At 36.3% G+C, this 24,896-nt stretch overlaps 2 protein-coding genes across 3 annotated transcripts in view; one reads left to right on the top strand and one right to left on the bottom strand.

Moving 5' to 3' along the window:
• Nucleotides 1-2,854: 2,854 nt before the first annotated feature.
• On the bottom strand, nucleotides 2,855-3,667 carry LOC113308793 (olee1-like protein). The gene is made up of 2 exons (XM_026557246.1): nucleotides 3,452-3,667; nucleotides 2,855-3,305 (listed from the first exon to the last, which is right to left on the bottom strand). The coding sequence occupies exons 1-2, from the start codon at nucleotides 3,492-3,494 to the stop codon at nucleotides 2,962-2,964; spliced, it is 387 nt and encodes a 128-aa protein (XP_026413031.1). The 5' UTR covers nucleotides 3,495-3,667; the 3' UTR covers nucleotides 2,855-2,961.
• Nucleotides 3,668-4,272: 605 nt separating this feature from the next.
• Nucleotides 4,273-24,896, top strand: part of LOC113310322 (valine--tRNA ligase, chloroplastic/mitochondrial 2-like) — a 28,236-nt gene continuing 7,612 nt past the window's right edge. Inside the window, exons 1-8 of one of the 2 annotated variants that reach the window (XM_026558945.1) lie at nucleotides 4,273-4,289; nucleotides 21,399-21,487; nucleotides 21,582-21,666; nucleotides 22,607-22,733; nucleotides 22,982-23,065; nucleotides 23,305-23,399; nucleotides 24,240-24,331; nucleotides 24,639-24,692. In XM_026558945.1, coding sequence (XP_026414730.1) covers nucleotides 21,590-21,666; nucleotides 22,607-22,733; nucleotides 22,982-23,065; nucleotides 23,305-23,399; nucleotides 24,240-24,331; nucleotides 24,639-24,692 — 529 coding nt within the window. In that variant the 5' untranslated portion in view covers nucleotides 4,273-4,289; nucleotides 21,399-21,487; nucleotides 21,582-21,589. Of the gene's footprint in view, nucleotides 4,290-21,181; nucleotides 21,488-21,581; nucleotides 21,667-22,606; nucleotides 22,734-22,981; nucleotides 23,066-23,304; nucleotides 23,400-24,239; nucleotides 24,332-24,638; nucleotides 24,693-24,896 lie in introns of those variants that run through there. The other variant, XM_026558944.1, reaches the window with a different exon arrangement.

The following is a 24,896-nucleotide window of genomic DNA, read 5'->3' as shown; positions in this document are numbered from 1 at the left end:
GTAGATGGATTGTTTTTCTCGTTGTGCAACACAAATGTCGCATTAATGGTGATAGTGGCTGCTAAGTAGATATACAAAACGTCCCGAGGTTAAGGCCTTTCAAAGGTATGCAAGTTGGCCAGATTTTCTTTTCCTTTTTTTTTTTGGAATGCCTATTCGCACTCCTTACTCGACGAGAATTTCTTCTTTCTTTAGTATGTTAAAAAATAGCTTGCACTTATCGTAAGATCTAGATACGAACCTTCAAGGTTTTCAACCTCTCACTGAGTCGACAGACGTCTTTTACTGTTGTAGGGGATGGTATTTCTTGGAGGGATTGGACTTTTTATGGTTCTAGTTTGATTCCTCGTTTGGCCACAATGAATCATAGGAATTTGTTGATGTGAGTCAGCAAGCACATTTAGCTGGGTTGAATTTAATCTAATATTTTCTTGTTTGATTTTTATTGCATGAGCTCTAGATAAATTTCTTAATTTTGACCAATATGTCATCTACGTAAACCCCTGTGGTCTTGTGGATCTAATCGTCAAATATTTTGTCCGCAAGAATATGGTAGGTTGCCCCAGCATTCTTTAGTCTGATTGACGTTTTCACGTAGCAGTACAATCCTCTCGGATTAAAGAAAGTTGTGTGTTCAATATCTTATCTATTCTATAGGATTTTATTGTACCGCGAGTATCCATCTATAAGTGATAGTAATTTATGTGCCTTTGTAGCATCCACAACTTATAGATATTTGGGAATTCGAAGTTATCCTCTAGGCATGCCTTATTAAGATCGTTGAATTCGATGCAGATTCTTACCCCTTCATTACTTTTTGGTAAAATGACCATGTTGTGTGTCCATAATGGATACTTGACTTCTTGAATTATCCCCAAAGCTTTCATCTTCTTCACATTCTTTTGTACTGCCTCTTGATAATTAGGTGCCACTTTCCGAGTTGTTTGTCCAAAAGGCTTATACTTTGGATCGATCTTGTTGGCGACAAACTTCTAGGTCAATTCCAAACGCGTACTCAACTTTCCAATCAAAAACTTCAAAGTACTTCTTTAGCACTTCGAGCAACCTTTGTTCTTCTTCTGGTTTTGACGATGTCAAGAGTATTCACCATGCATGGGCTTTTAGCTGTCCTAATATTCACATCTTAGTTGGCTCCGAAATTGAGAAGCTTGGCTTAGGTAATTCGACTTCTGTCGGGCTCTTTGATTTATATAAGGCCTTATCGTTCTCTTTCATATTTTCTTCTTTGATCTCAACGGCCATATTTGCCTTTTTCTTGCATGACTTTGTTTGTTTCTGCGATGTATGCATAGATATCTTATTGGCTTTTTGCTTCCTTAACGCTCTTCTTCAACTTTTGGAGAGTTAAACTTGATTTTCGGCGTTCTGCACCTTGAGCTTCTCTCAATATCTTACTTCTCTCGGATCTCCCATAATTTCAGCAATTCTGTCTACAGTATAGAATTGTAGCCTCTCTAGTGTTAAGTTCAGGCAACACCTTTGATCCCATGTACCCATGATCGTGCAATAATGGTAACACATGGAGATATTATGTCTATGACACAATATGTTATAGAAGTTAGGATCCACCCTGCATGCACTTCTAAGGTGACTTTTCTTTTTGGCCTGGCCGAAGAACCACTGAATTTCATATATGTTACATGCCGAAAGTATGAGGCAATATTCTTTAAGTTCTATATTTTAGAATTTATCGTGAAAAAGTATCCTAACGGAGCTTCCTATGTCGATTGGAATTTAGGGTGTCGCCCATGGCAAAGCTTTTTGTTTTTTCTATCCGTTTTCTCTTATAGAAAAGGCGATCACTATGGTGACCACCAGAGGGGCATTGTGTTTTTTTTCCATTTTTATGGGCATTTTTTATCTGAGGTTTGTTTCGTCCATTAATTTATTGGTGGCTTCATTACTATGGTATGAACCTCTTTTCATTTATAGTTTCGCTTATGGATTCGCCCCATGATGCTACTTTCGAAGGTGCGCACCCATGTCACCAAATGAGAGATGATGTTACATTCCAAATATGGTGCTTCTTTATGGATCCTTAATCGATGAACATAAGATCATTTTGTGTATCGTGAAGGATGTGGCGACACAAATTTTTAGAGTTTCCCATCATCGACCATCTCCCGGACCACTTGCCTTAAGTTCCTGCATGAGATAGTTGGATGACTATAAAATTGGTGGAAGCCGAAATAGTCTTTGGTATTTTCCGCGTTATCTAGTTGTTTCCCCCGATTGTATAGGTAGTTAAAGTTGTATTTCCGATCTAACCATTTGAAGATTTCGGAAAGCGGTGTATTCAACTTCGTTTAAACTGGGTATATGAATCTTCTCTTCTTCGCTTAGTGCTGATCTCGCCCTTTCCAATCTCCATATTTTTTTTTCCTGTCGAACCTAAACTAATATTGATTGTTTCGCTCTGGATCATTGACTCGCACCTTTGGGTTATATGGTTTCACCATATTTTTTCCATGCCATTATTTCCTCGGGTCATTATTCATATGTCTCATCCTGGAATTCTTCGGGTGTCATGGAGTCTTCTGGGATATTACATAACTTTTTCGGCGTTGCTGGTATATTTTCGAACATTATATAAAGATGGGATTTGTCTTCTCCTTGTTGTTTGTTGATAGTGTTAGATGTTATAATCAAGGCAAATATTTTCACCTTTCAATTGCATTTTTCTTCCCGGTAATAGTCAGGTTTTATGTTGGGTGATGTAGTTATTAAGTGGAAAGATATTCTTTTAATAATTTTAAGCTTTATGTTTTCTTTTTTGTTCCTATGATGCCAATTCTACTCATCCAAAATTATTTTGTTAAGGTATCAACAAATAAACTCCTTAAAAACAATTGCATTTAACGTATGACGCTATGGTGTATAAACACTTTTTACTTGTAAAATTTACAGTATGCATGTACACTTTAGACAAAATATATTACATCATAGTACCGTGATATCATCGGGTGTAATGCCTAAATTAGCGATGACTTTAGAGCAATTGGAGAGAGGTTCTTTCTTCAGGAACGCAAAGGAATTCATGAATCGAATAGGAGAATCAATATCATTGTTATCAGTGATGGCTACATGACCTTGATTTCTTGTAGGAACAACTTCGTTACAATCAGACCTAGGGCTTTCTTTGAGTAATACTTTACATATGTCATCTTCATGATCACCATTAATTACTACTGAATACATACCATCCTCATCGGTCACAACATCCTCGGCCGTGTATGTAATGTTTCCACCTTCTTTATTTCTGCATTCTAACCCTACCTTAGCTCCTATATAAATAAAGTAATAAATTAATGTTGTACGTTCATTGCGCATTTTGTGCATTCAAAATAAATACAAAAAACAAAGCTAAATAAACAAAATTGGATTTAAAATAATAATTAAACAATCTTATCAAGGATCATTTCCATTCTACCTTTGATAGGTTCAGAAATTTCGGTCTCAAATCGGCACGACATGTATCACAATAGATCTGACACATGACATGAAAATCATCACAATAAACATACGACATAAAACATATAACAATAACGACAAAGAGGTTAACAAGTTGAGAAACCTTTGTCAACCTTTTCTGGTACTTTGTCTTTCTTTTGCCTAAATTTTGAGAGTTGGCAAAAAACGATTTCTTTTCTCGTGAAGGATAACAAATTTTTTTGAGAAAAATAACAAAAAAGATTATAAAATAAGGAGTTAGTATATGTTTAGGTAAAACCTTTTTTCTAGCTAATTAATTGAGTTCAGTTGTTTGATTTAATTTAATCAATTCTTAATTTAGAAAATATTTAACAACCGCAAAGAGATAACAAAAAAAATGCTTAAATTTATTTGTGTTTTCCTCTTAACCACTAGAAAATTCTGATTGTTTTTTATTTTTATTTTAGTTCCTTTATAAATTGAAATTTAAAATTTATTTCTCGCTTGAGTAATTTTACAAAATTTGCGGTTTAAACATCCCAACAACACTAAAAATTAAAAAGCATAAAAAAATAATCTTAAAGGGGTTGAATGTCATAGTTGATATGATTGAGGTTCACGTTGTTAGAGCATTGCTCGGTCGAACTCGCAAGCGTTTCTATCTCAAGCTTGTTTGTCAAGTTTAGTTGATCAAAACTATATACTTGATTTCTAGTCTACTTATAGATATATCTCGGATAAGGATAGAATGTGTAGTTGATCTTTATACTTCACAACGTTCACCAATTGAAGAAGAAGATCTGCTGAGGAGCTTGGAGGAACTTCATCAACAAAAGGTATGTGGAGACTAAAACTTATCTATCACTCAGAAGTCTATTCTATTCTATCTTCTAATAAGACTAAGTCATATAACTATATATACTTTTACATTATACACATTTGATATTCCGAGCCGAGTTTATCTCGCTTATTTATTTCTCGAAATACGTGTTGGAAGCCTTTTACTTTAGATATGTTCATCGTATTCTTGACGAGTTTAGTTGAAACAATTTATTTGTTGGAAACTGAATATTAAGTCAAAAGATGATCATGTGAAAATTACCTTGAACATCTTATATGATTTGTGTCAGACAATCATTTGATGTTAGCTCGGGAAGTTTCGCATTGATCATTCAATCACTTGAAAATTACTTGAAGCTAATGGTATTTGTAAGATTACCATTGTCGTCTTCTAAGGATGATTCAATGATTGAAATAAGAGTTTAGAACAATTACCCATGTCTGGATACAACACGGTATGCATACCTAGTATGCGAACTGTATTGTGATGATTCACGTCTGGAACTCTTGTTTGCGTACCTAGTATGAGAACGGATTTATCTGAGAAGGTATGGAACTCTTGTTTGCGTACCTAGTATGCGAACGGGATTACCTGAGGTGAGTCTGGAATGGTTGTTTGCGAACCGGGTTTGCGAATGGCTTGACTAGGCCAAGGTCCGAGCTGTTGTTTGCGTACCCAGTTTGTGAACACAGTGGTTAAGTTATAAAATCGGTAATGTATGATTCTCGTACTCATGAAATAAAACATTTATGATCTAAGGAATGCAAATTAACTTTGCAAACCGTGGATTAATGTTCATGAATTTATTCTTGTATAAGTACTTTGTACAATCATGAATCAAACTGATTTCGTTTCAGTTTGTTCATGAATATTTCTACGAGATATTGAAAAATTGAACAACTCTATTTGAAACACAATTAGATTCATTTGATTATCTATCATGATTGATTGATCATCATATTTGATCTAGAACTGTTAGATGAATATGGTTAAGTCATAGGTGTTCATATGACTAAATTCGGTTAACTGTTATTTAACCAACCCAATATACACGTTTAGGTACGGTTATCCATATCCATATCTAAATATAAGTATATTTTATTTGTGTGTAACAAGCTAAGACCATCTAACGGTGGAGATTAATTGCTTAATTTCTAAGCAGACTTAGCTTGAATCTCAAATCAGGAGTTCATCTAACGATGAGTACTGAATGCTTTGGTACTAAGCTATCTTAGCTTTGATTGTAAGCAACCCTGATTTGAAATACTACATAAGGGAGAACTCTATCAAATGGAAAACCTAATCCCGACACTTCTGTGTGTCCTAGTTGCAAACTAGAGTCGATTCTCTTTTAACGTAGGTTTTACAAAACCATTATTAGGTTAACGACTTGAAGACTTCATTTGGGATTGGTGAAGCCAGATCCAACTATTATCTTTGTAGTTGCGTATTCTAATGTTACTTGTTCTATCTTATTGAGTTTTATCTTCTCCAAGATTTACTCGAGATTTATCTTTGATGGGTAAGATATAAAAAGTAATCACAACGGTTCTTCGTCTCAGACTCTTGTGATTCCGTAATAACTTCTTATGTTAATCAGTTAGGTTATTGTGAGGTGACTAATATTTCTAGGTTGCTCTTCCGGAGTATAAGACCGGATTATTAGCTGGTTCATGTTCACATTGATCTTTGTATCAAAAGATGGAACAAAAAGAATAAAGGATAGACATATCTGTGGGAGTCAGATTTGTTTATAAGTCTTCGACTTTGGGTCGTAGAAACTCTTAGTTGTGGGTGAGATCATCTAAGGGAATCAAGTGCGGAGAATCCGGCGTGGTTCTAGAGGCATAAGAAACGCGACTGTACCTTAATCGGTGTGAGACTTGGGTAGGTCTCAACTACATTCAAGTCCGAAGTTAACTTGTAGTAGGCTAGAGTCTGTAGCGGCTTAATACAGTGTAGTTTTTAAATTTGGACTAGGTCCCGGGGTTTTTCTACATTTGCGATTTTCTCGTTAACAAAATTTTTGGTGTCTGTGTCATTTCTTTTCCGCATTATATTTGTTTATATAATTGAAATATCACGGGTTGTGCAAAGTTCAATCACATTTGATAAATCCAACTTTGTTTGTTGGATATAACTTCATTGACACTTGGGCATTGGTTTTTGGTACCGTCTAAGTTATTTCTCATATCAATCAGGCTCACGGATTTCTATCTGTTCGATTCGCTGATTGTATTGAGAAAGAGATAAAGCTCTTTGATGTATTTCTTGATTGAATCTCACTTTTAAGTTGGTGCTCTAGGAATTATATTGGAGTTTAGTCCATACAGATTTTCGAACGAATTATTGGGTGTGGTTGTTATACCCCCGCTTTTTCAATTGGTATCAGATCAGGCAAACATGCTAAGACCTCTGTAGTAGGGTAAAAACTGATATTGCTGAAAATGATAAATTGGGTGTGCCCTAAACAAATGTATTGCACATGAGTATTTTAGTTTCGAGAGATCAATCTGTACAATTCTGGCCTAAACCAAGAAATGGTCGTTCCAGTCTTGCTTCGGTCACAAAATGAAGGAGAAGGGTTGATCTTAGGGAGGTAAGCAAAGAAGGTGTTGAGATTAGAATGATGAACTATGAAAGTGTGGTTGCTATATGACTTGTATCAGAATGTAGAACCCGCTTGCAGAATGTAAGCTATAAGTTCTTAGTGTTTTCTGGATACTTGTGTTAATGAATCCCCCTCGGTTGAAATAGATTGAAAATCTATTTATACAAGTCATAGTCAGACACACCCTAATCTCATAGGAAGTGGAAATAGCTTAGTAATTGAGAAGTGAGGATCGTGTAAATGATGAAAACCACGTCCCTATAATGAGGGGAAGACCGGTCGGTTTTACACCCACTACTTCTCTACTGCCAGTAATTGTCCGCCTTTCCTGACACTTTCTCATAATGGGCGTGTTGCACGCCGCACGCTGTAAACCGCCAGACCAATACCCTGATGAACATCCTCCAGTTTGTGACATGTTTGATGTCTCGAGTATTTTGCAGAAAATATGTAGCAAGTTACATGAGGAATGGAACAAGTCATGCATGGTAGTTTCTGAGTGGGTCTTGCTCGCAAGACCTAAATATTTTGACCAATCACGCGCAAGCTAGGCGGCGAGCAGTCATAAGTGACAAGTCAAGTCGTGAGACTTGCCGCAAAAAATAGCATACAATGCTTTTAGGTTAAATAATTAAGTTATTCGTGAAATCGATATTTATAAAATATCATTTATATTCGATGCATGTAAAGCATCGTTATTAAGCAAGCAGCTCAAATTAATCGATGCATATGAAGTGCCGTTGTTGAGAGCGCAACCAGCCTTCTTTGGTCGAACAGTTGGCAGCCAAGTAAGTCAACTAAAGATGACATGATTGACTCATGGAGAAGGGAAGCAGCTGAAAACAATCATGGCGTCCCATTGGTCACCTAAGATTGGATTTAAGTCGGTCAAGTCATCCAACCAAGTTGGATGGTTAAGATGATTTGCGGCAGTTGTTGATTATCATTGACTTATTTAAGACTTTTATGAGTAGCATAACCAAACTACTTTGAGCAGCTGCCAGGAGTCGTTCGGGTAGGTTGAGGACAATTCGATCGGTCCTCATGGAAGAGGGGCGGCCGGTGACCACGACGACATCTTATTGGTCTCCCAAAATTAGATCTAGGCCGGTCAATTTGGATGGCCAAGTTGGACGACCGAGATCGTTTTGCGATAGCCACATGATGTCGTGAGTTGAATTCAAGTCTTTTAAAGGCGAGTGACCAACCTACTTTAGGTGATCGATTTGATATGCTGCTGGCAGGTTGTGAGCAACGTGATTGGCCAAGGCTAAAGGTGAGCCTATGAACATATCATCACTTTATTGGTCGCCTAAAATAAAATCTAAGACATCCAATTAGGTTGGCTAAGTTGGACGGCCCCGATGGATTTAAGACTACCATGGCCGGTCTTAACTCGTTAAAAACCTTTTTCAACCGCGTGACTAGCCTACTTTGGATAGCGATCATGGATGCCACCTGCAGGATAGAAGAGTTACGATTGGCTTGAATAGAAGTGGGCCCGCCAGTGAATACCATGGAGCTTGTTTAGTCACTTCAGGAAGAATCTAAGCTTGATAAATCTCATCCGGCCAAGTCGTACGGTCGTGATCGTTTAAAGATTGACATGGAAAGTCTAGATTCAATTTCTTAAGAAACTAAGCACGTCAACCAGCCAACTTCCATCTTTAATTAAAAAGTGTAGGTAGCGGCTTTGGAGCAATTTGATTGGTAGATGGGAAAGAGGGACTGGCGGCCAACAACATGGGACATGGCCCGTCGGTGATAGGCGGCGCAAGCTAGGGCAAACCGGCCGACCAAGTGGTGCGGCCGCGCCCTTTAGCTGCTGCCTTCACTTGTCGTAGTTTCCCCTTTATTTCCTTTTTTCCAACTTTTAGTAGGATTCTGCTACTACTAGTTCCATGATGGACCAATTTCCTAGTTTGCGTAGGTTTAGTTTCGACTAATAGGGATCGAGATATCGCGCAGGCCGCAAAAACCAAATTTTTGTAAATTGATAAAATTAGGTTAGAAAAATTGAATTTTGCGAGCTGACACAAAATTAATCAAATTTGGTGAATTTTGCGCGTTGATACAAAATCACTAATTTTTATCTCAGAGAGTAGCACAACTTGCGTGCTTCTGATTGAGTACTTTCAATCTTTCATGCACATCTTAATCCTGACACTTCGGGAAACTCATGATGCTCAGATGAGAACGAACATTAGTTGTCATATCATATCAATATTAAAAGTTCAACTGAGAACATACCATAGGGTAAATACTCAGCAAGCCATGCATTAGTGAATAATGCAAGCGAGAGTTCAATAAAACTTATAGAATACCTGGGAGTTGCAACCAAAATTATTCTAAATAAATTTCGTATATAAGTATCCTGAGTTGCTCAGTACATATGTAAGCAAAGAGGCGTAGGCACTCATCACCTTTAAATGGCTCTATTTCTTTGCAGAACAAAGGCACATAAATAGGGTTTTACGGTTTTAACCCTGAACTAAAAACCACCACCAACAACCTCATAAGTCTGTGTTTGTAGCAATCTGACTATATGGACGAGTCTATCTCTAATAACGTACCGGTCCAAAAATTACTGGATGATTTTCAAAGCTTGGATTCACCTGAGAGAACTGTCATATCTAAGTCAATATCTAAACATTCTCTTGATGTATAAACTGTTGATAACTGGGAAACACGCCTAGAAGAACAGTTGGATGAACTTTATGACGAAGTTGACCTAGATATTGATAGAGATGTGGATGAGGAAGTCTCATAGTATGTTAAGATTTTTGATTTGTCGGAAAAGAAAATGTTGACAACTTCTCATGTCACACCTTTTCTGACTAATTTCTGTCGCAAAAACAAGAAATTGAGAAGAATTTATTAAGGTCTTTATATATGGAATTCTACTAACGATTCGATCCTCAAAGATCGTGAGAATGACCTATATAAAAAATCACTTGAATGTGATAATCTTCGTAGAGATTTCTTTAAATTGGAAGAAAAACTTGCAGCAACTGAAGCAAGGATTAACTCCCAGCAAACAAGTTTTGAAGACAGAGAAAGCGCTTATCTCGTTCGACAAAAACGCCTTGAGGATAATTTAATTGCTGCTTTTGATAAAATCAAGATGTTGGAAGATGACTTGAAAAAATAAAATACTAGTTCAAGCAAATTAACCACAATATGCTTGTCTTGTGAAAAATCTCGAAATATGACTTTAAGCAAAGATGTTCAACAGTACTTAACAATATTAGTTATATGAATTAATTTGTGGATCATTTGAAAATTTCCCATGCAAATGATTTTATCACTTGGGAATATTTCAAACATATTAGAGAGAAATATTGAACTTACTGATATTTGTACTTATGGAAGTTGGAAAACCAGTTTGCTAACCATAAATATGTGAGTTTCAGAAATACATGAAGGTTGGCGAACCATTTCGCAAACCGAAAGTTCAGTTGGGAACAATTTACGAACTCGGTTGGCAAATCGTAGTAAACTGCATTTTAAAAGTTGGAATAATAGGCTAACAGTTGGCGAACCCTGTTCACAAAACGTTGTCAACTGAGTTCGGTAGTCTTGTAGGGTTGATGAATCCGATTCATGAACCGTTGCACCCTGACTCGTGAAAAATCCCTATGATTGGAAAACCATTGTACCGACTGTCCTAGTTTATATTCTAGTAAATGCTCAAAGAATTATTTTCATAATATGTTTAACATTATTAGAACTCTCTTAAACACTTCCAAGACTTCATTGATAACTTAAACACTTGTGTGTGCATCATGATTAAACTCTTAAGTTCTTGAATGAATATCAAATTGCTTTTAGTTTTTTGGATAACTTGCTAAACTGAGTGGTCATTATACACGGTTCAATAACCGAACCTAAGTGTATATTATTTTATTGTATTTTTTAAGAATATAGTTTGCTTGATTCTCAAGTTATCTTAGCTTGAATTTTATGCTAACCCTGGTCATTGGAAAACTATAAATAGATATGCTCTTTCAATTGGGAAAATCAATTCCTGATACTTTGTATCCTAGTTGATTCTTAGAGTCGTCCTCTATTGACCTAGATTTCCTCTAAGAAATATAATTAGGTCTACGACTAAAAAACTTCGCTTTGGGGATTCGTGAAGCCACGTACGACTATCTTTACCTTGATAGTTCATGAATCCTGATCTTGCTTTTCTGTTATCGAGGTTATCGTAATCTCTTTTAGGCAAGATAGATAGTTACCATAAAGTTTTCTTCGTCTCAGACTTTGCGATTTCTCAAGATAGATATCTGAAATAGTTGATCTTTTGAAGATTGTTCTTGAGAGGTGGTTAAGAATCTAGGCGGCTCTTTGGGAGTCGTAAGATTCGGATTTGTGAGGTTTGCTAGCTTTGTCTATTGCAAACATATTTTCACACCTTGATCTTTGATCAAAACGGAAATCCAATAGGATTATCTGTTAGAGGCAGATTGGTATTAAAAGTCTTCACTGAGGTTTAAACAACTCTTAGGCTGTAAAAGACGTCATCTAAGGAAATCAAGTGTGTAGAGCCTTGCAAGGTTCAAGATACGTAAGGAGCGCGACTATAATTGAATCGCTTGGAGAGTGGGTTCGGTGTCAACTACATTCCATTTTGAAGTCTGATAGTAGGCTAGTGTCTGTAGTGGCTTAATATAGTGTGATGTTCAAATCTGGACGAGGTCCCGGGGTTTTCTGCTATTTTGGTTTACTCGTTAACAAAATTTATGGTGTCTTGTGTTTTTTCTTTTTCGCATTATATTCTTTATCTTTATAATTGGATTTGAACAGGTTTGTACATATTCAACCTAAGTAGATACGTCCACTTAATTGTAATCAATTACGAGACTTGTTTCTTGTATAATTCGTATCTTAAAAGATAGATAACAAGTTTAATTACTTGGAAGAATTTCGATTGGATTATGTAGATACGACTAAATTGATCTTGGATATTGATTTTTGAGATCGTCCAAGTAATCTGCTTAATAATCAGGTTCACGGACCTTGTGTCTATACACATATTGATTGACTAGAGGTTCAAATATAAATTCTATATACATATTTTCAAGGATCATTCAGTTGGTCTACTTGTTATTGTATTAAGTTTTTTTCTATACAGGTTGTCGAACGATAAAGTTGGTGTATTTGGTATCCCTTGTGTTTTCATAAAGCGCACAAACTATTAAAATAATTATAAACTCTTCGATTTCCGGAAAGGATGACAAATACACCCCATGTGATAATCTGCACTAATAAGTAGCAACAATAAATTTTCTATCTCTCATAGATTATTTTTTTATCAGTAAAATGCTGGCGAGTTTCGAACTCACGTCACTGTATCATCACCCAATGGCTTTACCACTGTATTACACTGACCTATGTTACGTGATTAAATATTTAATTTTGACGTATGTCGCATGATCAGAAAATGTGGAGAACATGTCACCAAGATCACTAGCTGACAATCCAAAATCTTTATTAAAATATACTCATTCATTTAAGAGAAATAAAGATATTCTCAATCTGAGCAAAAACCTAAGATCCAATATCTTGGTCGTATCACCTATCTATTTAAGTAATGACATTATCTTGGTGCTGCTAAAAAATATCTCTGAGCTAAGTTGTTAAAGCATATCTTTGAGCTGAGTTGTTAAAGTTTAAAAATACTAAATTAAATTTAAATAATAATAAAGTCTAAGGACTACATTTAAAATAAATTGGTGGTAAATATGTAGATGACAAAATAGAACATCAACTGAACAACTGAAAGTCGTAAGGTCATAGAGCTCAGTGCCAAGAAAGAGCTCAGGTTGTGTAAAAGATAACTAGTAGATAGCTCGACCACGACTTGAAGATAACAACATAGCTGAGAGCGAGACATGACAACTAGTATTGAGACACGTGTAAGATATGAGTTACAGAATAGAAAGCGAAGACGAAACCAAGGGTTGTCATAGTCAAAACTTGGAAATTGAGAGCTAATGAAGATTCTTGGTCGAGAAAGTAACTTAACTACGAAGTAAATTCTGAATGGGTCGTTACGTCATCTTCACGTATACACAAGTGGTCCCTCAACAAACATACACTTAGGATGACTTACATGCTTGTAACCATATACAAGGCCAAGAGGGTAATATTATAAACTAAGACATATTATTCAGTCTAACTTGTTCAATTAGAATTATCTTTTATATATTCTCTCTCCTACTTTCGTTAACATCCCAACTATGTTAACCGACCTAAAGAGAGTGGAGAATCCAGAAAAGAAGTTCTTTGGGGGCACACTGTGTATCGATGTTTAAGTCACCGACATTAAGATGTAATATGTTAGTGTGCAGCAGTTCCGTTAGGGACTGCTGGGTATAAGAGAACTTGGTTGTGACCTTGAGATGGCAAATATCTATATAAAATGATCGTTCAGCTGAAAACTAAGCGACTAAATGTTTTTCTAATCCAAAATAAACACATCCAAAGTACTTTCCCTTTTCTGCTGCAGTCAAGAAAATGACTATAACACCGAACTTAGACTCTTAAAGGAAGTGTCAATTAACTTAAGTCTTAAAATACAGTGTATTGTAGAGTAAACTTTAGTGATTCTGGATAAGCATTAAACCTTAGTACCTAACAGAATATATCTTCATAATCTTACCCTCCTAAACTTTTTCGAAAAGGAAACAAACTGTTTTTTGTTCTATGCAACCTAGAACACGAACACTCAAGCATTAAAGTTGAAGCTTCAGATAGGTAGAAAAGATGTGAGTATTAGCCTAAGTATTCCAAAGAAAGAGTAACAACTGATAAAACCAACTAGATACACAAATTTCTTCCCTAAAGCTACTAAAATTGAAATCAGAATCTATTATTTCGAATTGATAAAACCAACATCCACGACATCCCAAAAATTTATGACTATTAACCCATGGATGAACAACTTTAAGTAAAAATCACTTAATTTTTTTACCACAACAAAACCAAGCAATGACATACACTGGTTGTTTGTAAAAATGCAGCAACACTTTTTCCCTTAAAATTAATTGATCAATTTCTCTGAATCTGAAAGAAAAATCCAAAACCCACCATCATAATAAACCAAAATCTAATCAACCAGTTAGAAAAGATATATAATTTAAGTGATCGAAGAAGAAAAAAACCAAAAATTAGTGTACCTTTGGAGGTAGAAGTAAAAACCCTTCCTAGGAAACGAAATCTATGTAGACGGAAACTGATTAGACTTTAGTAGTTCAAATGAATCATATACAAATCATTTTCATTTCAGTAGAATATGGATTATTTACAAGTTATCCTTAATTTTATGGAAATTTCTAGTTCGTGGAAGGTGGAGATTAGTTTCAGAAGTATATCTTGTATAAACGATGAGGGGGAACAAAATTATATCTGCAGAAAATTAAATGGGATTTTTTTTCATCACAAAATTTGGGGGGGCTAGTGGGGTGGATTCGCCCCTGCCTAAAGATAACTCCATAAAACTTAATTGTACTAAAACTAAGTAATCAACAAACAAATATCACTAATTGAATCAAGTCATGAATATAATCAAACTATTAATCAGGTCGTAATCCTGTGTAGCTACGTATTTCCTTCATCATTCCTAATGCGAAAAATACATATCTTCACGTATTAAGTTCATAAGGAGTCATCAAGTTGGTATTTATATTCACAAATTGATTTTCTCAATACGCAAAATCGGAACTTATAAATAATAAAACTTGATGAATTATTCATTGATTAACTCGCAAACACAAATTGGTCGGTTTTGAGACGTTAGTGGATACTTTTTAATTCTCTGTACATGACATGATTTGGTCACTTCGCGAACTGGATGATTTGAATAGTTCCTGGACATTTTTTGGAACTTGTGTACACGAACTGATTTAGACAGTTTGCCGACTTATCAGTACAAAATTTTCTTGAACTCTGAGTCGACAAAATATTCACGAACTGTTTTGTGCAGTCCACGAACTATTTTGGTCTTGGTAGTGATTGATCTCCAACTTATGCTTGATACTTCATGAACATCTTTGTGATATAGGCTTCTCTTTCATAAGAATATAAAGTGTTCTGGATCCTCGAGGTTTGATGGACTTTGTTCAATTCCAAAAACAAATTTTCAGACCTTGATTTAAACACATCTAAAGGAAATCAATAAGAAATATGTTAGGGTCATATTAGTTAAAAAGTATTCACTTAGGCTGAAGCAACTTCTAGGGCTGTAAAGGACGTCACCTATGGGAGCAAGTGCGTAGGACCTTGCTAGATCCAAGAGACGTAAGGAACACAACTAAAGTTGAAATTTCTTGTAGGGTTAATTCAGCTCAGCTACGTACATCCCATCCCAAAGTCTGATAGTAAGCTATTGTTTGTAGCGGCTTAATATAATACGATGTTCAAAACTGGACTAGGTCCCACGGTTTTCTTTACATTGCAATTTATTTCGTTAACAAAATTTATGTGTGTGCGTTTTTTTTTTCCCGCGTTGAAAACTTCGTATCATTTTAACTATTAAAAGCCACACATATTTATAATCCTATCAGATAAAAAGTTGGTGGTACTTGATACCCTCCCTTTTTAGTCTTGGTATAACGTAATAAGTTCACATTCATGGCTTACTTTAGTTTCAAGAAATTGCATGCCTATTGTTTCTACTGTAAGGTCATTGAGCATGGTTTTCGAGAATGTATATGTAGATCTACATCTACTTCTATTATGATACCTAAAATTGTTGCCTTGAAGGACGAAAGTAAAACAAAATTCATGGGCACAAACAACGCAATAAGGGGAAGAAATTAGTCGCGTAACAACATGTGCCAAAAAAACTGTTGATAGTAACAAAGACGCACGTAAGTTTTACGTCTGAATACAGATGGATCAACTTCTCTTCACGCACCTGAAGGTAATAAAAAAACAAACTCCTACTGATTTTAATAAAGTAAATGATGATAAGAATGAATATAGGGAGCCTATGGTTAACACAAAGATTGTAAGTGATGCTTCTGTTGAGGACGAGGCCATCAGTACTGCTTCCGCTAAGGCAGATAACACGACCACAGTTAAAGTGGCTACGAGCAATGTCATCAGTGCTCAACTTGCAATTATTGAATAAATAACACTTCAAGATTCTAATCAAGCCATAGAAAAATTATCAATGGAGGTTGTTAACGAAAGATATCATGTTAATACTAGATAAGGTAGTAACACTGTTAATGCCGTGAGTCCTAACTCTTATAAAGGAACTCGCCAGGCATATTTATCTGATGAAGAAGGCGATTTTTATTCGCAAAGATCAAGAAAACAGAAAACAGATCTCCTCTAAGAGATTAAACATGATTGCAAATGCTAATACTAACAGATTTAGTAGGCTAGCCATGTACACAAATGATATGATGAACATGATGACTATCCACACTTTCATCATCGCCGGAATTTGAGAATATGTTGGTAGAAGATACTCATTTTCCTCCATAGATGGTTTATAACGTGGTTTGCATGATACTAAGAAGAGAAATACTAAACGAAAGCAAATAATTTACCTAAAGCTTCCGAGAAGAATTTCAGGATGAACCATTTTATATGAGCTTGTTGATGTAGTTTTTCGCTTCTCGATTTCTCTCTTCTTCTTTTTCCCCTTCTCTCTTTAAAAAGTTTCGCTTTTACGTCCTCTTCTGATTATTTGTTTCTTTTCTTTTATTAACAATTTTTTTTTAATTTTTTTTTTGTGACCAAAAATGCCACGGGAACACCCATTTAAGAGTACGAGCAAAATAGAACTCACATGACCTAGTCTTAGCGAGCAAGTTTTATGGTGGAAAAGAAATCCATCTTCCAAAATCCATAGACCTCAACACTTGGGATAAATCATGAAAGTCAAAGCCTCTTGGCGAAAGGTAAAAAGATCACAAAAATACCAATACAAATTGCGTTTAACTTTGGCCGACAAAATTGTCGGGCATTGAGGACAATCAGCTTAAAAAACAAAATCAACCACTAAATTAGGTGCTACTCCGAAAGACACACAACACAATTCAGATTGGTATTCTAGTACGAATTCTAAGAGCATCTCCAACAGAAGGTGCAAAAAATCCTATGTGGCTTTTTAATTTAGTCCTTTTATTTATGAGGTCTACACATATAGTAAATATAGGACCTCATATCTAAAAACTCATCTCCAACAATAGCGAATTTTAATAAAAAAATAGTAAAAAATATGACGCGGAGGTGGATCCGGAGGTGTAGATAACACTTTCCTGAACACCTTCTTTTGCGAAACTAACCAGCAAATTATCTTTTACGAAACTTGCGAACATGCCTCGGAAAAAGTGTAGACCCGACAACAAAGAGCAAACTGAGGTCAGGATTCACCGTAAGAGCAGTTCCTATGGAATGAACAAACTTGATTGTTTGTTCATTTTTCTCCCACCATGGACTCAACAAACATGAAAAATGGATGTTCAAACCAACAAATTTGTCGGTTTGTTCATTGAGTTTGAGGATGTAACGAGCATTTGATGATAGGCCGGGAGAGCTTGCCTCAAACGCTGGAGGTTGAGCCAAAAGCGTTGGCGCTTTACTTTCCAGCGCGCGGTCTTTACTAAAGCGCCAAAGCTTGTTCTTCCAGCGCCGCGTTTTTCATAGAAGCACCAACAGCTGAATCTGGACGGCTGTAAACTCTTGTGATCTAACGGCTATAATTTTTGAGTTCTATAAATACTCCTCATTTCAACTCCAAATTCACATTCACACATCTAGTCTTCTTTACTCTTCTCCGAGCTTAAAAAAATTCTTCAACTTCAACAAATTTGTCAACTTCTTGAACATGTCTCGGCCCTTGTTATTTCGGCGCGCTCCGTATACTAAAGAAGAAAATGAATCTATTTGCAAAAACTATGTTTTTTTATTTACTCAACTTGCTTCAACAAACTATCCATGGGTGAATTTCTGGGCGGTTATTCACGACGGGTTCTACAGTGACACCCGTAATCCGAGTTGTCGTGCTATATGCAACATAGAAAATTGTTTTCGTACAATTAAGAAAGAAGTAAGTGAGTTTGTAGCTTTAACCATACAAGGCAATCGATATAAACTGAGAGGTGAAACTGATGCTGAGATGGTAACAAGATCTTTGGCTGAGTGGCGAAGATGGAAAAATATGGCTTTTCCTTTCGAAAAATGTTTCGAAATCCTTAAGGTGTTGAACAGTTTCAACCCCTTCTTTGAAGCTAATGTAGTCCACCGTAATTCAGTGAAGCTAATGTAAAACGCTTAATTTTAAAGCTAACGTAGTCCGCTGTAACTCAGTGAAGCTAATGTAATCCACCGTAATTCAGTGAAGCTAATGTAAAACGCTTAATTTTAAATATATCTAATTTTATTTAATTAAGACCGTCATACTTTTAAAACTAAAATTACATATGTAGCAGAATTAAAAATTACAATCTCTCTAACGTCGCTCATCGTTAGCTCCTCTATTGTTATTTTCTGGAGTCCAGAATTCTGCAAGACCTGGGGATAGACCTGGGACATCCCCACTTGCTAACATATTAAATAAATTTCCATATGTTGATAAACCTGGGGATAGACCTGGTTGACCAACATTAGGCGATTGCTGGAAAGCACTCGGTGTACTCGGTCCTACAAGCATATAAGATGTTTGTTGTTTTTGTTGTGGTGGTGTAACATTGTAGCAATCATTTGGGTTGTAGGGCGAGAATGATGATGAAATGCGCCTAGGATCTAGCCGAAATACTTGAGGCTGAGATACAGGCACAGTTTTTGGTGAAGAAGTGTGGTGCCGTATATGTGGTGAAGAAGAACTCTGACGTACTTGTGTTTCTCCCACCACTGTATCATCACTTTCGTGCCATGATATGTTGCTCCTAGTGGAATCGGAAGACTGTGACCGCCGCACATCATCATTTACAGTTGGACTCAATCCAGACCGCTGCCCATCATCATTTTCAGTTGGACTCAATCCAAACATTGTGTTCTCGTGGCATTTCCGACACACATCCAAGTGTGTAGCCCCCATTTTCCGAGTCAGCCAATGCAAATCGTTCAATTGGTTCCTCAACTCTGCCTCAATGGCAGTCACACTGTTGTAAGGATAATCACGTCCCATACCTTAATAAACGATGGAGATCGTGGTTGGCTCACCTTGTGAAGTAATACTTGGCATCTCCCAATGAATTTCGGGCAAATTTGATGAAGATGATGAAGAACTTGCACCTGTGGTGGGGTAAGTCATAAAGTATGGATCTTTTGGAGGTGGTTGGCTAGGAACGATATTTACATCATGGGACAGGCGTGATAACGCTGGGAGATCATACCTATAGATGTGGGTATTCTGTGTCCCAATTACATGATGCAAAATCGACGCGTACCATTTGATATACTCTGCTTCACTAATATTATTCATCTTTGTATTTAGTTCATACCTCTCCCAATTGGTTCTTCTCAGCCGTTGAAAATCTGATCCAGAGGTTTGCATCTGTTGTGGCGGGTTAATTGCAATTGCATATATACCTTGCATTTGGTACTGCAATCTTTCTCCCAGGTACCAAACCCCTCTATCCGATGGTGGAGTGTAAAAAACAACTCTACGCAGAGAATAATCAAGAATACGTTGTCCAACATCAGCATCATACTGAGAAAATCAATGTAAGGGTGAACAACGACGTTGTTGTGGCTCCGAGTCATCTGATGAAACCTCTGAACAAAACTGGAACCCGAGATGTCACTGCCAGTGCCCTTCGCTAAGTTGGTCGAGATGTACATATTTAACATTGAAAATCTTAGGGTATTGTCTTTAAGGATTGGTTTACTAACACAAAAGTAGGCATACCGCCAATACTGCAAATTACTCCATAATTTTAGTATTTTGACTTAATCTACATTTGCTCATAAAAATTATTTAAATTTTAAAATAATAATTTTGATATTTACCTCTATGATGCCCCAGAAACCGGTGAAGTTATCTCCGCCCGTAGATGCATAATCCAACCCACAATACAATTCTGCTAAAATTGCAGATCCCCGGTCATAATCTGGTGCTTTGTCAAGATCTTCTAACGCTTCAAGACAACCAACACGAGCAACAGAATTTGAGTTTGGAAATAATGTCTGACCCAATACCCATAAGATAAACATCCTTTCGAGTTCAGGATAGTCATCTACATGCTCTGGGTTTCTGGGTTGGTTTAGGAAAAACTTCAACGCTGAACATCTAATCCCACCTCCTTTCAATTGTTTTTGTATTTCAGGTATTTCTGAATCCACAAACGAGGGAAAAGGCGTCTCCCATTTGCTATTTGATATCCATTCGTCTTGGTTGTACGGTGGCGACTCTCATATTCCACTTGGGATCCCACAAATGAAATACAAATCAAGGGGCGTAATTCCTATTACAAGTATAATATCAATTATGATTAATTCTTTTGATTATTTAATAATTATTTAAAAAATATAATTTAAGTTAAGTTAAACAAGATACCAATTACAAAATCATTGAAATGGAATGTGTGCGTTGTCGCCCACCACCTTTCTACCACTATTGTCGGAATTTTGTTGTTGTGTCTTTTAGGCTTCACACTATAAAGCGCACGCTAGGGATATCTGTCAACCCTTTCTCGGACTTTAGGGGGTAAAACATCATAAATAGCCTTTAAGTCTGAAAATCCACCTCTCATGTAAAAATAATCATCAGACCGATCTTGATGCCCCGAGACATGACCTTGGACTACTGATGGACCGACAACGACACTCGGCGTAGCAAACTCTGCTTCACGATTGTGAGAAATCTACACCAGTGGCAGGCCCGGTGCCGATTCATTTCTTCGATCTCTTTTCTTCTTTACACTATTGACCGCTTTTCTGAAAAGGCCGCTCATATCGTATCATTTTTTTTTTGATTTAGAAGAGTTTTAGAAGAAGGAAATAGTAGTGGTGTGACAGAAATGAAGTGAGTTTAATCCAATTTATAGGTTTTGAAAATATAGATGTTGGAATTATGGCCGTTGGAGATATGAACGTTGGAGACTTTGTATCTCACGCCCGCGTTGATAGGACCAACGCGCGTTTGTCTGTCCAACGCCGAGTTTGTCTGTCCAACACCCGCATTTTTTCTTTAAACTCCAGCGTTTGTCTCAAACACGCGCGCTTAGTTATCAAACGCCCAGTACTTTACCATAATGGAAAAGTCAGTTTGGCCTTCCACCTGGCTCAACAAAAAAAAATGAGTTTCGCGTTATCCCTCTTAGACCCTCACTACCACCACCACTATCTTCTCCCCCACCATTAAAACTCTGAAAAACCCAAACCAGTTGCCTACTATTTTTCTTATGACTAGTGGGTTTTAGGGTTTTTGTTGACTGATGAATTTCTTCTGAATATTTGGTTAAAACTCTCTTTCTCTTCAATGGCATTAACAACTCCGTCATTATCTTCCTTTCTATCTTCTTACAGATTGAATCCCCTATTAATTTCAAGATATGGCAGAAGGTCAAGAAACCCCTATCGAAATTCTATTCGTTGTAAACCAAGATTTTTCACAGGTTATTAGGCAACATACATACTTTATAGTATCATTCTTAATGTAACGTTCTCTTCAGAATTGTTGTTCTAAACTCATTTCTTTTCGTGTTCCAGTTGCGGCGATGGATAGTGTTGGTTTTACCTCTCCGCTAACGGAAAAATCGTTTGATTTTACTTCGGAGGAACGAATATATAACTGGTAAGTCCTTGTATAATTTGTTGAAACGAGCGATTATGTTTCAAATTCAGCTTGTTTAAACTGGCATTCAGTGGAAATGTGGAAGTTTAGAGTTGAAATTTTAGGAACTCAAGGTTGGGTATTGTCTTTGTATAAGAGTTGTTCATTTATTGTAGTTCCTTTGAGGAATATTTTTTCTGTGTGCTAGTCATTGGTCAGACTCACATGACAATAATTCCATTTCGCTTTATTAAAAGCACACATTGGTTCTTAGATAAACACTAGGTGTTTACAGAAATGTATTGGTAGATGGGCATGCTTGTGCAACCATTTATATTGTGTTGAATCCGAATTGCCACGTCCAAGTGTTACTTCCAGTATATACTACTTGTATTTAGGAAATTCGTCCTGCAAATAGTGTCCATTTTTAGTTTCATTTATCTTTCTATTTGTTGTTTGTATCATTGTGGGTCTAAATACGGAGTCACTCTACTAAGTGGGCATGAGAATTGCATTCTCAGTCCTGACTGCAAGAAATTATAAGTTTGTGTGGTTAGTATTTCTGAGATAGGGATTTTTCAAGTCAACTGTAACTCCCGAGGAACAGAATTTTGAGAATTCAGTGATATCCATTTTTGAGGAGAACAAAGAAGTAAATTCACTCGAGGTGAAAGATGTCGAATACTCCCATGAATCTGGAACTGGTCATACATCTCTGCACTTTATTCCACATAAGTATTCTTTTTGGGGATGTTGTTGTTGCTAAAGGATATACTAAATCACCATACAACCTAGAGTAAAACCCCTTTGACCCAGCAAGCTTCTTAAAAATGAGGTGTAGTTGTTGTCTATTCTCAACGATTCATTGAATTTAGTCATTGGAGCGCCATATGTTAATTATATTACTTTTGTGCATTTCTGCATTTTTTTGTCAGGTTTGATGTCAAATGTTCTAATGCAGGTGGGATTCTCAGGGATATTTCAAGCCAAATGATGATTCGGACGGAGAACCTTTTGTGATTTCCATGCCACCACCTAATGTTACTGGATCACTACATATGGGACATGCAATGTTTGTCACTCTTGAGGTAAGAGAAGTAGCTCTGATAGTTTTCTGAATGACAGTTTAATTGTTAGAGGACCTTGTGATATCATTTGAAGTGCGATAATTGCTTCTTTGTGCGCGACCCATTTCCTGAATATTGGAACAGTAATAAGAATATTAAGCTTGTTTTCCAAGTTCTTTGATTCCACCACCATTTTCTCTTTCATTCTTTTTGATAGTCCATTAATATGATCACCTGGATTTATATATTTTGCTTGATGATTTCATTAGGACATTATGGTTAGATACCATCGCATGAAAGGAAGGCCTACACTTTGGCTTCCTGGGACGGATCATGCTGGCATTGCAACTCAGGTTCTTCCTTACCTTTTGAGCTAACCAGGGAAAAATTGGAATACTATGTAGCATGTCGTTTGTCTTTGGTTAGGATGGTTGTGATTCTTTCAATTTCAAATAAGATGTTAATCCACAGTTGTGGCACCACTTTCAATCTGAAAAAAATTGTTCATTCTTTTTGTGAAGATCATATCTGTGGTTGATTTGTCAATTGTAGTTCAACTGACATTCTTAATTTTCGTGTTGTGCCCTTTCAGTTAGTTGTTGAAAAAATGCTTGCTTCTCAAGGAATAAAAAGGGCTGATCTTAGTCGAGAAGAGTTTACAAGCAGGGTTTGGGAGTGGAAAGAGAAGTATGTTACTTGTCCGTATTTATTCTCACCCGCAACAATAGTACGTCCATGTGGTTTGTTTGTTGGTCAGATGTTGTTATCTTCTGCCTGCTATCCTTCCTATGATTCAGTATCCTTCTGATTGAATGTGCAATTTTTCAGTATATGCTTTGTTCAAAATTCTATCCTTTTCCTTTTGTTTGGATGAGTAAATGCTGTTATCAAACGAAGCGATATGTTAGTTTTGAGCTATATATACTTATGTTGCTGTCTGCAACTATCAAAATATAAAATAAAATATGTACATTACCAACAAGGAAATATGAGGGTTATCTAAAAAAATTGTATTTACATTTATTACTCGCACTAGACTTGTAAGCCTCTGATACCCGTCTTACATATTAGTTCATTTAAATATAGTTATACATGTCAGTTGGTGATGATATCTGTAGACAGATCCACAAGTGGTTTACTAGAATAACATTCACAGTAATCTATGTATACTGCTGTTGGAAATGAATAACAAAATCATACAGTAGTCATATGTAGTAGTAGTGGTGTACATTTAATAATGAATATGTAAAGCATCTAGTTGTTATTCATTATTACTTCGACATGTTGGTAATCATGTCAGTGTGTATGAAGGAGACAGAGAAGTGTGTCTAGAAAATGCGGATCTCGACCCTTTCTGGTACATTATCAGTCAATATTGCTTTCTAAAAACATTTTTGCAGCATCAAGAGCATGTGTCTGATTAAAATCCATTTAGCGTTATTGCATGGTGATAATTTCTTGTTGAAATTTTGCAGCAAATCTGAATTCTACTATCTAACCATCATGTATATCATCTTGTGTTTCCAGGTATGGTGGGACCATCACAAACCAAATTAAGAGACTGGGTGCATCTTGCGATTGGACAAGAGAGCACTTCACCCTTGATGATCAGCTGAGTAGTAAGATGACTTACTTATTTGTCAGTACTCCTACTAATTTAGCTATAGGAGTTCATCAGAAACTTCAAGCAGTTAGTCCATGTTTCCAGGATGTTAGTAATCATAGATCTAAGGTCTGAAGTAACTATACATAAGTACGTCTGAAAATTGTTTGATTCATGAAGGTTATTCAAATGTATGTGCTTGTATTACTATGTAAGCCTGCTCCCTTAAAGCAATAGCACAATATATTTTGGGCTGATGTATTGCAACTTCAAGGTACTTTATATCTTCCCGGTATTCTGACTTAAACTGTCATTGGTTGCAGGATCTGTGGTTGAGGCCTTTGTAAGACTTCATGAGAAAGGCTTGATTTATCAAGGTGTAAATCTAAACCCAAGTGGTTAAAGCTAGAAAGTTTTTACTTAACGAGATTGAGATGATATTATAATGTCAGTGTCACTTCAAGTTTACTTTTGAGCTTTCCTAAGTTGTCACTCTTAGATTTAGAAGTCCATTTGTTTCTTTCAAACACACTACCAGGCCTCGTAGATCTTCACTTGTGCAATTTCTTTGTTCCAACAAG

This window comes from Papaver somniferum, chromosome 9 (genome assembly GCF_003573695.1).
Source record: "Papaver somniferum cultivar HN1 chromosome 9, ASM357369v1, whole genome shotgun sequence".
NCBI lineage: Eukaryota > Viridiplantae > Streptophyta > Magnoliopsida > Ranunculales > Papaveraceae > Papaver > Papaver somniferum.
The sequence above is the reverse complement of the archived record's forward strand: the minus strand, read 5'-3'. Positions and strand labels throughout refer to the sequence as shown.

Coding starts and splice junctions, on each gene's coding strand:
- LOC113308793 (XM_026557246.1), bottom strand. CDS start 3,494: ATGTCGTGCCGATTTGAGACCGAAATTTCTGAACCTATCAAAG. Junction 3,306..3,451: donor AATTTCTGAACCTATCAAAG/GTAGAATGGAAA, acceptor TTATTTATATAG/GAGCTAAGGTAGGGTTAGAA.